This window comes from Phocoena sinus, chromosome 2 (genome assembly GCF_008692025.1).
Source record: "Phocoena sinus isolate mPhoSin1 chromosome 2, mPhoSin1.pri, whole genome shotgun sequence".
Taxonomy (NCBI): domain Eukaryota; kingdom Metazoa; phylum Chordata; class Mammalia; order Artiodactyla; family Phocoenidae; genus Phocoena; species Phocoena sinus.
The window spans coordinates 5,674,809-5,689,339 of record NC_045764.1 but is presented as its reverse complement, the minus strand read 5'-3'; the positions used below and the strand labels follow the sequence as shown (position 1 = coordinate 5,689,339).

Sequence of the window (14,531 nt, the reverse complement as noted above, 5' to 3'; positions counted from 1 at the left end):
GCCAGTGCTTTAAAACAGGTGGAGCACTAAACTGAGCTAGGCAACGAGAGTGAGAGCCAGCTGTCCTGCCTGGGTCGCCCTGGGGAAGTCACTTCACCTTTTGGAGAGGCATTTTCCACCCATGCACAGAGAGAGGGAATTAAACTAGATCATCTGAAGTGTCTTTAAACTACAGTATATTATAATTAACAATCTAGATTTAAAAGTTTCATCTACTCTTTCTTATCATCATCTAACTTCTACCAGTTTAGAGATACGTTACTGGAGATAAACATCTCTTTGACATATATTCTCTCTAAAACCCTAGCCCACATTTTCTGTGGCATTCCAGGACATACTACTGTTATAACACCTACAGCCCCTGATATCTATTCAGCACTTACTATGTGCCTGATCCGGTTCTAGGCACTCTATACGCCTTCTCTCATAGAACCTTCTTTAACAACCCCATAAAGTAGACATTATTATCATTCAGTTTTACAGATGAGACCGGTGATGCTCAAAAAGTTAAATACAATCAATAATAAGTGGTAGACTTAGGGTATGAGCTGAACTCACCTTCTCAGCCACACTGTTACCATGGCCACAGCAACATGTTAAATACTCAACAAGTAAGCCCTAACCAAACACAGTTCTCCAGAAACTCCACACGACGGTTGTGACCTGGGACTGTTCTACTGTTCCAAAGAATTCACATCTTGTCCAAATTTTTAGGTAGCTGGAATACTTTGATACCTAAATATCAATATTATAATAACTTTTCATACTGAATAAAGATGTTTGCCTAAAATTTATTCCCCAAAGGAAAAAAAATCCTGCAGATTTTCTGTAGAGATGGATGACTTCTTCTAACCTACGTGAAAGATCCCATCAGGCAAAATGGAAATGATGAAATATGTATTTAGGAGATGCTGATACTGAAACTATTCCATGGATCACTCTAAAATTTAGACAAATTTCTATTATAGTTCCATGATAAAATGGACAAGATAATATATTGGATCAAGAAACAAGAACTCAACAGTTCATCTAGGCAGCGACACAGTTATGAATAATTTTAATAAATATGCAAAGCTGGTATTCGGCCACATAAAACAGCTAGTCAGTTGTGAACCTGAAATATATTTGTAGACTATAATGTGTCTGTCCCTGGAATTAAATAATTAATCGTCACTTTCATGAATACCACGATTTTTGATTCTAGGGTACCTGCCTTTCGTCTTGTGCTTTTTTTTAAGATTAATTTTTATCTCTTCACCATTTTATCTGCGACTCTTTTATAGATTAATTTTATAGCTCAATTTTTATTCTGCGGCTAGGTTCTGCACAGTAGAATACATTGCTGATCTCTTGCCATGGGCATCTCTATACCCTAGAGATAACACTGCTGAACAGACTTCAAGGACATGATTGGAAATAATAAATCCTATCTGCAGCCCAGCAAATATAGACAGGAAGACACGGAATACATGCAGAAACAAATGCATCTAAATGACCAAAGAAAAGCTAATGAAGTGCATGCTCGGCTGCTGTAGCTGAACAGGGACACGGCAACTACTTAGCGTAGCCTTAACTAGTGGTCCATGCTTGGGAGTCTGGTTCAGGAAGTTATGGGTTAACTACCACAGCATCCTAAAGACTCCGGATCTGTCTTGGTCTCCTGGATGAAACCAACACTTACCAAGAATGAAACTCACATGCTAGCTGCCTACCTAGTTAGGAAATCAGCTCCGGAATGCAATATATTTTCCAAGACTTTTCTGACCACTTTCATTATAGATACAAAAAGAAGACAAGAATAGAAGTGAAGAGCACTAAACACTTGAGTTCAGATCCTGTCTCGTGGTCTTAAGTTACCTCTAAGGCTGTTTATGTTGATTATAGCTCTGTAGTTAGAGTTTTTACCAAGTGATATGAACCAGTGAGCACTTCATGAGCACTTTCTCACTTAGTTCTCTTAACGATGCAATTGTACTACAGCATGGTGCAATTACAACAAGTAACGCTATTAAATGGATCCTTATTAACTCCATTTCACATACTGAAAAAGATATGTAAAGCCTGCTAGTCAGGAGGTACGTCAGAGCTAAGCAGAAGTGGTGAATCAAAAGGTACTGATCTGAGCTCTCCTGAAGGCTACGATCTAATAGGAAAAAATGTATCACATAACCACACAAATAAATGTAACATTACAAGAACAGTAAGTGCTAAGAGACGTATGAGGTATCCTGATAATAGATAACTGGTAGAATAAGGTGGTGAGTCGTGAGCTCAGACTTTGCAGTGAGACTACCTAGGTTTGAATTCTGGATCTACCGTGGATCAACTGTAACCCTGGGCAAGTTATTTAATCCTCCTTGGAGCAGTTTCTCCTTCCATAAAAAATGGAGATAAACAGTACTTATTTCATAGGGTTGCTACAGTGATTCAATAAGTGTTCAACAAACAGTTGTGGTTATTTTCTGCTATTATAATGATGTGACCTTGATGATGGGGGCAATGGTCAGGGTAGATTCCTGAGAGAAAGTGATAAATGACCTAAAATCAGGCAATAGAAGAGGACAGGTGTGGGACAGGAGCACTGTTTCAGGCAGAGGTAAAAATACGTGAAAAGATTTGATGAGCAACATATGGTATTATCTAGCTAGGTTATCTTAGATCATTTAATCACTTTGGGATTCAATTTCTTCATCTGAAAACTAAGGAGGGAAATTAGATTATCTCTCTGGTTTCATGATTTTTATAAATTCCATCAAATCTGAACGCAATAAAACATTTGAAATGGACTTTAATTGAACATGTGTGACTCCTTTCCCTGGTTCTAAATGCAGCCAAAAGGTCCTCAGGTGTAAATTTTAAGAACATCCCCATTTTATCTCCTTTCTAGCCCCCTTGCTCTGATCTCCCTTATTATTAATGTTCCTACATCTGTAAATAAAAGGAATCACACCGCAGTGACCTCGTTTTCTATCTTTGAAGGTGGTTTCCACTTTTCCAACGGTAACGTCAATTTCCTGCTCCAGGAGTAGCATCCATGGGCATGATTCCAGGCGGCTATGTCCTATCAAAGGGTCTGCTGTGTACAAATATGGCTGGAAACACGTTTAAATTTACTAAACTGCTGATATAACATCATATCTCTTTATGGCCATAAGAGATATCAGTTCACTGCCAGGCAGTGGGTTTTTCCATCAACACTGCTGTGTACTGCTTTCTGCAGGAGTTCAAGCCTCACTACTTCATCCTAGTCTTAGACGTATTTGCAGATTTCAACTGCTTAAGGTGAGCATTGGTACAAACTTCAGAATATGTGGTGCTCATTCAATCAGAGCTTATTTTCAAAACCAGATGTTAGACCAGGGTTACTCAAGAGTCTGGCTCATAATGCTGTAGCCCTTAATACGTGACCAAGGTCAAAGGGGTTCAGGGCATTTATTTATTTAACATCTTTATTGGAGTATAATTGCTTTACAATGGTGTGTTAGTTTCTGCTGTGTAACAAAGTGAGTCAGTTATACATATACATATCAGAGCATTTAAATGACGAACTCATGATAATGTGCCCACCCAGACGGCGGAGCTGCGATTCAAACCCAAGTTTACCTCACTCTAAAAAGCCCGTGCGAGTTCTCTTTTTAGTGTCTTCTTACTTTCTTCCTTTTCAAATCACTACACTGCTTTTTATCCATTTGTCATTAACTAACATTCTGGAGCTTCCAAAAGCTGCCGATCTTAGTGTCTGACACACTGCTTCACTCACCCGAGGGAGGACTGATGTCTACTTCTCAATCGCCAAAGCGAAGGCACCCTCCATCTAAAGGCAGCCATTTCCTCACCTTCTCTTCCTCAGGCTTGCTTGTACACCAGCAGGCAGAGCAAGGCAAAAGGGCTGGTGTTTAACAGCACCCAGTATTACTAGCGCACAGACTGACTGAGAGAGGTCCTTAGAAAGTACACCCTGATCACAAAAGGTTTCTAAGTCAAAATGTTAAAATATAAAACTAAGGCCCAGACAAAGCAGTTCCTCTTGAGGCCTATGTATTACAAGTCGAGTCAGTGAATTGTTTTCTCAAGCTGACCAGGTGGACGCTTGCTTCCCATTGCTTATGCTGGCGCCCAATTAAGGAAGAAAATTTTGACACATTTTAAATTATAGAGGAGAGCACAGGGACTAGCAGATTTGGCTTGGCACCTGAAAGGAGAGGAAAGAGAGCTCATTCAATGTTCCCCTTGCTCACTACACAGCTGTACATGCCAAGCACTCTTTTTTATTCCATTGTAAAATTCAAAATATAGGCACTCAATCTCTGACAGACAAATTCCTTAAGTCAGCTAGCAATGCATAAAAACAGACATAAATTGATAAGCTGATATCCTACCTCTTCAAAGCAAAAACGTCCAGCATCTAGAATAACCTGTTGCGGCAAAGTCTTGGGCTGTGCGCCAATGTGGAGTCGACAGGCTGGTGACCGGACAGAGCAGGGGGCCCAGAGAAGACTCAACCAAAAGGAAGACGAACTTTTCCCTCCAGACTAAATTGGCCTCCTGTATTCTAGCCCATAAAACCTCTTCCTTAGTAGATATCTCTCCACTGAGGGGTATCCAGAAACCTCCAAACTCATCTTTCATGGCCTCCTGCCCTGTCTCCTCCTTCTCTTTCAGTGTTCCACTGGTCAGCACCATGGATAGCTCTGCAGGAAATGTTGGCTCCAATTAGGACCAAAATGAAAGAATCTTTTATAGCTTGGGGAAAACACCTGAGGTGGAGGGAATGGAATCTGAGCTATTTTTATTTTCCTTTTTTTTAAGGTCAAGTAACGTGATAATGACTTTATGGGCACTACCCTCACAACACTATGATACCGGCACTCATAAGTCTTCTATTATATTTAAAATACTTTCAACTTTATTGGGGAAAATTTTACCCATACACTAAAGTCAGGAGAACAGTGGAAGTCCCCATGGACCCATCATCAGCTTCAAATATTATCTACTAGGAGTACGTCTTCTTCCATTCATTTTCACTTCTCTCTGCACCCTCCCCACTGCTCGACTAGATGCTTTGGAAGCAAATCCCAGAAATTATACTAGTTCATCCATAAACATTTAAGTATACAACCACAAACTATTATCACATAAAATATTAATGATTCCTTAATATCATCAAATATCTAGTATTTAAATTTCCTGATGATCTCAAAAAAAATTTTTACACCTGTTTGTTTCAATAAGATTTTTTAAAAACATGTTGGAGATGTTTGAATACACTGTATTGAAACACTGTCATTATTCTTATTGATAGTCAAACTGTTCCATTTTTGGCCAATGAGTACCTCTAAGCTGGCATCCTGGGTTCTTCTGACACAGTCTTTGACACCTTCCTTGCCTTTGGGATGGACAAGATCCTTCAGGACCTGGAATTAGCCATTTTCCTAAGGATCCCAGAGATGTTTTAGTGGGAAATGGTATTTAAAGAAAAAGATCCAGGAGCTTAAGCTACTATGTTGGTCTTTTTTTTCTAGGCCTATTTGGGGAACTGAAAACAAAAAAACTCTTTTTTTTTTTTAAAGTAAAAAAAAAAAAAAACATCATGAGGTCTCACTATATTTCCAAATTTAGGACTCTAAGACTTAATTACCTTCTCTCATTTTGTATCTCCTTTCTCTCTGGGTGAAAATCCTAGTTCCAAATGACGTAAACATAATTAATATAATTATTTATGTAATTATAAAAAACATGAGGGAACTACACTAAGGTACATTAAAATCAAATTGCTCAAAACCAGCGATAAAGAGAAAATCTTAAAAGCAGCCAAGGTGGGGAAAGGGTTACAAACAGAAGAACGAAGATAAAGATACAGCAGATTTCTTGTCAGATACAATGCAAGGGAGAAGACAGTAGAACAAAATCTTTAAAGTATCAGATGACGTAACTAAGATTCTATACCCAGTGAAAATATCTTTCAAAAATGAAGGTGAAATAAAGTTTTGCAGATATATAAAATCTGAAAGTTTACACATGACAGATCTAAAAGATAAGAAAAGTTAAAGGAAGCTCTTTAGGCAGAAGGAAAATTATACTAGACAGAAATATGGATTTACACAAACGAATGAAGAGCACTAAAAACAGTGAATTGTAACTAGAATACCTTATTTTTTAATCATATCTGTATAACAGATATTTCACTGTTAAAAATAATAAAAATATAATATGGAGTTTATAATATTAGTAGAAGTAAAATGTATGACAACAAAAGCATGAAGCCTGGGAGATGAGAAATTAAAGTTCATTATTTTAAGGTTCCTATAATATATGTGAAGTGGTATAATGTCACTGCGAAACACCACAGTTGTAAACTATAAGCCCTAAAGTGTACACTAAAATTAAAGAATAAAAGATTATAGCTAATAGGGCTTCCCTGACAGCACAGTGGTTAAGAATCCGCCTGCCAATGCAGGGGACGCAGTTCGAGTCCTGGTCTGGTAAGATCCCACATGCCACGGAGCAACTAAGCCCGTGCACCACAACTACTGAGCCTGCGCTCTAGAACCTGCGAGCCACAACTGCTGAGCCTACGCTCTAGAGCCTGTGAGCTACAACTACTGAGCCTGCATGCCTAGAGCCTGTGCTCCAAACAAGAGAAACCACCACAATGAGAAGCCCGCGTACCACAACCGAGAGTAGCCCCCACTCACCGCAACTAGAGAAAGCCCGCACGCAGCAGCGAAGACCCAACACAGCCAAAAGAGAAAACAAAAAAAAAGATTATAGCTAATAAGCCAACAAAGGAGATAAAATAATGTAAAATATACACAGTTCAAAAGACACAAAAGAGGTGGGGTGTGGGGAATGAAACAAATAGGAAAAAAAAAAAGGGAATAGTTTCAAACTTACCTATATAACTAATCACATTAAGTCTAATTGGTCAAAATATCTGAATTAAAAGACAAAGACTGTCAGATGAGATGAAAAAGCAAGAACTATATGCTGTCTATAAGAACTTCACTTTAAATACAGAGATAGAAATAGGTTAAAAGGAAAAGAATGTAATATTATATACTATTCTAACATTACTCAAAATAAAGATGAGGGGGCTATAATGATACCTGACTAAGTGGATTTCTGGCCAAAGAATATAACTAGAGTTAAAGAAATTCATTACATAATGAAAAAAGGGTCAATCCATCAAGAGGACATAAACAACTCAAAACATTTATAAATCTCGTTACAGAGCTTCAAAATATATGAAGTAAAAACTAACAGAATTGAAGAGAAATAAATAAAACCATAATTATAGTCTAAGATTTCAATACTCCTATCTCAACAACTGATAGAACAATTAGACAGAAAAATCAGTAAGGATATAAAAGACTTAAACAACACAGTCAACCAACATTGTACAGAAACAACTGGGTATGCATATGCAAATATATGAACTTTGATCCACACCTCATACCATATACAAAGATTAACTCAAACACATTGTAGGGCTTCCCTGGTGGCGCAGTGATTGAGAGTCCGCCTGCCGATACAGGGGACATGGGTTCGTGCCCTGGCCTGGGAAGATCCCACATGCCGCGGAGTGGCTGGGCCCGTGAGCCATGGCCGCTGAGCCTGTGCTCCGCAACGGGAGAGGGCACAACAGTGAGAGGCCCGCGTACCACAAAAAAAAAAAAAAAAAAACCACATTGTAGACCTAAATGTAAAACCTAAAATTATAAAGGTTGGACTGAAGAAAAGGAGAAAATCTTGTGAATGTGCATGAGGCAAAGAATACTTAGCTATGACACCAAAAGTACAATCTATAAAAGAACAAATTAATAAACTGAACTCAACAAAATTTAAAAGCTTTATTCTTCAAAAGACACTGCCAGGAGAATGAAAAGACAAACCACAGAAAGGGAGAAAAGCTTTGCTAAGCATACATCTGGTAAAGGATTTATAGCTAGAACATATAAAGAACCTCAGAACAATAATAAGAAAAACTATTCAATTTACAAAAATGGATAGATTTGAACAAAAATTTCACTAAATAAGATACAGGAATCGCAAAAGCTCAACATCATTATTCATCAGATAAATGCAATTTAAAAGCATAAAGAGAACCTACTAGAAAAAATAAAATTGAAAAAACTGACCATATCAAGTGCTGACAAGGATGTGAAAGAGCTGGAACTCTCAGACACTGCTGGTTGGTATATAAAATGATGCCGCCATGCTGAAAACGGTTTGGCAGGAACTGAAGAAAGTAAGTCTACACCTACCATATGGTCCACCCAATCCACTCCTAGGGATTTACAGTGACAGAACATGTCCCATCAAAGACTTGTACACAAAAGCTGATGGAAATTTATTTTTAATAACCCCAAACTGGAAACAACCCACATGTCCATCAACAGTTCACTTGATAAACAAATTGTGGCATATCCACTCAATGGATTCCTACTCAGAAATAAAAGAAATGAATCATTGATACACGCAACAACAAGGATACTCAAGATAATTACGCTGAATGAAAGGAGTTTGATGTTTTCTTCTAAAAAAGAGTACACACTATATGTTAACACTCTATAAAATGCAAACAAATGTACAGCTAGAAGCTGGGGATTGGGGGAAAGGTGGAGAGGGGCAGGAGGGAGGGATATGGTTTACACAGGAACACAAGAAAACTTTGGGCTCACGATCTTGATTATGGTGACTATTTTACAAGTATACACATGTCAAAATATGTATCAAACTGCATATTTTAAATATTTAGTTTACTGTATAGCAATTGATCTTCAATAAAGATGTTAAATTAAAAAGAAAAATCTGACTCAATGCCACAAAGCTAGCAAAAGGGAAGAGTGGGATTCGAACCCAGGCAGCCTGTGTCCAGAGCCGGTTCCCACACCTACAGGTCCACACTGTGGAGGGGAATCCCACGTGTCTCCTGGAGCTAGCTTATCCTCCTGCTTGATGTTAGGTGGCTAAGCCCCACTCTGGCTGTGCTCACTCCCAGGTAAACTCCCTGGGGCATTTCACAATTGATTTACTTTTCCTTTGAGGGTTTTCAGAAGCCCTCTGACCCCAGAGATATGCCTCTCCTGGGTCTTCAAGTTCTGCCGGCACAAGCATGCCCTCCAGGACCCGGCAAGGCTCTGAAAGCAGAAGCTGGACGACACTAGCTATGGCCTGATCACCCCTGCACCCTCTGGTCTCTTTTGTAAAGGAGGAGGCTAGGCCGATTTTCAGAAGCAGAAATTTTGGCCTCATGGAAACAGAGCAGCAATCATTCTCCCTCCCTCTCTCCCTCTCTCTCTCTGCACATAATTAAAACTAATCCCCACGGGCTTCCCTGGTGGCGCAGTGGTTAAGAATCCACCTGACAGTGCAGGAGACACGGGTTCGAGCCTTGGTCTGGGAAGATCCCACATGCCACGGAGCAACTAAGTCCGTGTGCCACAACTGCTGAGCCTGAGCTCTAGAGCCCGCGAGCCACAACTACTGAAGCCCACGTGCCTAGAGGCTGTGCTCCACAGCAAGAGAAGCCACCGCAATGAGAAGCGCGCACACCGCAACGAAGAGTAGCCCCGGCTCGCCACAACTAGAGAAAGCCCGCACGCAGCAACGAAGACCCAATGCAGCCAAAAATAAATTAAAAAAAAAAAAAAACACTAATCCTCACGATTTCCACATCTTAGGAAAAATACTTAAAATATCATCTTTTGTCATTAACACTCAGTTAACAATGAACACTTCACTAGGAGGATTCTGTTAGAAATAGAGAACATTAATACAACCTGTGAGAAAATTTAATTTCACATTTGGAAGTGGTGTACTGACCACACGGGGTCCTCCTGTGTGTATATGGGGGACAGTATTTCCTCAAGCACACCGCACTTCTCCACATCAGTCCTCCTCACCTGTGTTGGGTGTCTCCTGAGCCCAACAGGTCCAACTGCACCTCAAAATGCCACAGGTGGGGAGATAAGTAATGACACATAACCTGCTACAGGTGAGGGTTCCTTCTCAACGTGGCTGATCAGGAGTCCTCTGGTTCCTCATGTCTGAGTGATGTCAGAGGGATTCCTTCTGGCCTTTCACATCAAGGGTTTTAGGTTCAGAGACCAGGCTCGGAATTGTTTTTCTGACTTGTCAACAAAACATAGTTTGAAGGCTGGGCGGAGGAGCTGCTTCCTATCCTCTCCCCTCCCCCAGGCTGTTTATTTTTAAGTAATTACTAGAGTTCAAAGACTGCCAAGTCACCTTCTATAGTCACACCATCCTGATGGAGGACAAAGCCACACCTGCATCCTAGGGTAAAGCAGCCAGTATCCAGGTCCTACACACAGAGGTGTCCGAGGATGGAGGCCTGGCTGATGCAGAACCAAAACCAAAACCAGGCTGATGGGCTAAGTCCAGGGCAAATACCAGCTTGCAGCTTTGGTATTTTTTCCCCATGACCTCCTAAACGTCCATGTGTGGAGTTCCTTTCACAGCCTAGCTAAAAAGAGCTGCTAGATGGGGTGGGAAAGAGCTGGCTGGGGAAGGCTGCAGCCTTGGCAACATCACAGAAACCTTCTTTGGTGATGGAAGAGGCTCTAATAATATCATGAAATCAAAGCACCGCAGATGCAAGAAGAAAAGGGAAAGACGGAAAATGCGTAACGGACGTGCGACACACGGTTTAAAGAAAATCCCCTCCAGCATAAGTGTCTGAACCGCAGGCTAAAATGTACAGCTGAAAGAATTGCAACTCCCAGTCACCCAGTGTTTTCAGGGCTGGCCAGGTGCCAGCCACCGTCTGAGGCTCCTGGGGACACAGAGGTGCTCTCAACAAAGTCCCTGCTCTTGGGGGGGACCTCCATTCTAGAGGGAGGCAGATCAAATAAAGTTAGGGGCAGGGAGGGAGGTGAGGCTTGTTTTAGGTAGAGTGGTATGGAAAGTGCTTCACTGACAATGTGCTGAACTTAAATGACATGAAGGGGCAAGCCGAAGGCCATTGAGAAACTGCATATAAGGGTAGAGCTATTCGTGTTAAAAGACAAATGTCAGTGCCTAAGAAAATAAAGAGGGAACGGACGACACATCAAAAGGCTGCCCAGGCAGACGCCGTTTTATTGCGCTTTGCTTTACTGCCCTTCACATACGGCACTTTTTACAAATGGAAGGTCGGTGGCAGTCCTGCATCGAGCAAGTCTATTGGTACCATTTTCCCAATAGCATTTGCTCGTTTCATGTCTCTGGGCCACACTTTGCTGACTCTCACACTATTTCAAGCTTTTTCATCATGATCATATTTGTTACGGGGATCTGTGATCAGCGACCTCTGGCGTTACTAGTACAACTCGTTGAAGGCTCAGGTGATGGTTAGCATTTTTGAGCAGTGGAGTATTTTTTCATTAAGGCATGTACATTAATTCTTCAGCAACTGCAACAATGCTATCGCACACTTAACAGACTACAGTAGAGTGTAAACATAACTTCTATGTACACTAGGAAACCAAAAATTCGTGACTCACTTTACTGGGATCTTTGCTTTATTGCAGTGGTCTGGAACTGAACCTGCAGTATCTCCGAGTTGGGCCTGTATTGGTATGTTTTCCCTACTTCACTGTTATTGCCTCTTTCTTTTTTTTTTTTTTTTTTTTTTTTTTTTTTTTTTTTTGTGGTACGCAGGCCTCTCACTGCTGTGGCCTCTCCCTCTGCGGAGCACAGGCTCCAGACATGCAGGCTCAGCGGCCATGGCTCACGGGCCCAGCCGCTCCGCGGCACGTGGGATCTTCCCGGACCGGGGCATGAACCCGCGTCCCCCGCATCGGCAGGCGGACTCCCAACCACTGCGCCACCAGGGAAGCCCTGTTATTGCCTCTTAACTGAATGAGAGTCTATCTAGATATCAGGTGATCTACATCTTTATATTACTGAGTGGCCCACACACTTGGTTTCTTTAGTACAAAACCTGGAAAGAGGTTGTGATTTTTTTTTTTTTTTTCTTTTCAGGTGCTCTAGGGACACTGACAAGATTTCCTGAACTTACACACTCAGCAGTTAATTCCAAACACTTGAGTCCAGGAATGCAAATGTGGGATCACTAACCACGTAAACACATGAATGATTTTGTATGTATAGCTCGGCAAAACAAACAATGAAACAGGTAAATGGGAAACAACTACCTGGCTCTTTGAATCCAGGTAATTGTTCTGCTTTGTCGCTATAGTGGCTGTCAGACCTCATGCCACCCTACCTTACCTTTGGTGCTTATTTGTAAAACATGAATTGCTGGGCCTCAGATTTTGGACTCCAGTGCTATTTTCCACTTAAGGGAACCAGGACTCCGTGGAGAAGACTCAATTCTTTGTTGGGGCAAAGAAATTAAAACCTGGGACTGGACCGAACCTAGTAAGAAACAAAGACACGAAGAGAGGACGCTGAAAGCTTGGGAGGGATTGTACCACCAATCCGATCTCAGTCACTGACAAGATGAACTGAGAAAGGCCCAGAGTCCATAAGATGCCCAAAGAGATAAATAGTATAAAGTATGGTTGAGAGAGGTCACAGCCTTGAAGACGCACTAACTGAAGACCAAGTGCAAAACAACATAAACGTACAGCCTTCAATGGACGAACACACACCCACGCAACCAGAAGGGTGGCTGGCAAGAACGCAGATGTGTATTTGTCATTCTGGAACCACCCACATAAGGGGACGAACTCAGAATCAAGAGTTGATTCAGGAAGGTTGGTTTTCAGGGACTGAACAGCTGGCAAAAAGAGACACCACTTCAGGACCTCTGAAGGGGATAACGGGATGGGGATATGGTTTTACAGGAAGGGCCGAGTTGATTCAACAACCAGAAAAGTTGAATGATTGCCAACATACCCTTAAGCCTCACGCACTGACTTCCCTTCGAGAACTTCAGCATAAACTCAGCATTTCCTCACCTTCTTCCTTGATGCTACCCAAAAGCAACAAGGTGAACATAAGACAGTGTTCTTCTTATTTTTCTTTAATTTTTATTTCATATTGGAGCATTGCTGATGAACAATGTGCTGGTCTCGGGTGTACAGCCAAGTGATTCAGTTCTACATATACCTGTATCTATTCTTTTCAAATTCTTTTTTTACATTTAGGTTATTACAGTATATTGAGCAGAGTTCCCTGTGCTATACAGTAGGGCCCTGTTGGTTATCTATCGTAAATATAGCCGTGTGTACAGGTCAGTGGAGTTTCATTTCTAGCTCTATGACTCAGGTAAACTATTGGTCATTTTACCTAACCTGAGGCTCTTCATTCTCTCATCTGAAAGCAAGGTGAACACCTACATCTCGTGGGATCATGAGATCACGGGAGATGAAGCCTGCAAGGAACCCACCAGGTCCTGGAACACGGCAGGAAGTCAATGAATGTCAATTCTCTCTCCTTAGTGTAACTGAGACAACTTCTGTCACTACTCACTCATCCACCTGGATGTTAGTGCGTGCGTAGAAGAAAAATGAGGGATACTGAAAGTATCTGACTCTATCATGCATCTGAATTTTTCTAGAAAAAGCTGTGCAAGATTCTTAGTATTTCAACCACAGTAAAGCCAAAACTCATCTTGTATGATGCATTCTTGAAGGAGCATCTTCCCCACGTGCCATCATTTCTTTGCTCACCATGTTCCACTATAAAATTTGAAAAGAATATTTTTACTCAGTCGGCTTGATGACCAGTACCTTTCTTGTTGCCCTGTCTTGTTGATTACACTTGTGAAGACGAAGCAGAGGCTGGCCTCAGAAAACTTAAAATTATGTAGTTTCGAGATTTTAAGTATTTTTCTTTTTTTGGGGGGGGTTGCCTCTTTGTGGGTGTCAAAAGACAGAACCACACCAAAGAACAGGAGAAGGAAGGATTTATTACTTGCAGCAAGTAAGGAGAACAGCAGGGAATCTTCCCAAAGCACTGGCTCCCAGAACAACAAAATCTGAGAGGTGTTAAGTATTTCTAAAACAAAAACTTTTAGTGACAAGATTTACATTCCTTAGGAATTATCTGGAATTTAGTACCAAAACAAATTTGCTAGTTGCAAGACATTCTATTAAAAGATCACCACTCACGCAGTTCTTATTGAGAATGCATGAGAACAGATTAAAAATGCTCCCGATCTCACGTAAACAGTCTGAAACACACACGTCATCTTTGCTTACAGCCAAAAGCATTAAACAAGAGAGAATTAAAACAAAAAACCCATGTTTTATGGAAACCTGAGGCCCAGTCTCTTCCACTAACATAATCAGTTCTTCCAAGATCCATTCTTCCATATGTCAAGCCCTCAAGATCTTAAAAATATAGAAAAGCTTACCTTTCAAACACTTAAAACCTTAGGTGGGAGAATACTCCTACCTAAAGAAACTCAATGAAGAAGTACGTCTTGTTTGTTTATTTTCCTCTTTCTCTTTTGCTACGTCTTTGCGAATGACCCCCTTTCCCATGTCCTGTTGGGTTCTGCAGGAAGGCTGGATTGTTACCGATCCTTCCAAGGGTGCAGGAAAGGCTGACATCATCGA

At 40.9% G+C, this 14,531-nt stretch overlaps 1 protein-coding gene across 7 annotated transcripts in view; it reads right to left on the bottom strand.

The window, feature by feature from the left end:
• The window catches only part of RSU1 (Ras suppressor protein 1), a 198,485-nt gene that overhangs the window by 63,827 nt on the left and 120,127 nt on the right, over positions 1-14,531 (bottom strand). Inside the window, exon 9 of one of the 7 annotated variants that reach the window (XM_032622315.1) lies at positions 12,363-12,381. The exons of the other annotated variants lie outside the window; for them this stretch is intronic. Within the exon in view, the coding sequence (XP_032478206.1) occupies position 12,381 (1 nt within the window). The 3' untranslated portion in view covers positions 12,363-12,380. Of the gene's footprint in view, positions 1-12,362; positions 12,382-14,531 lie in introns of those variants that run through there. 7 annotated transcript variants of the gene reach the window in all.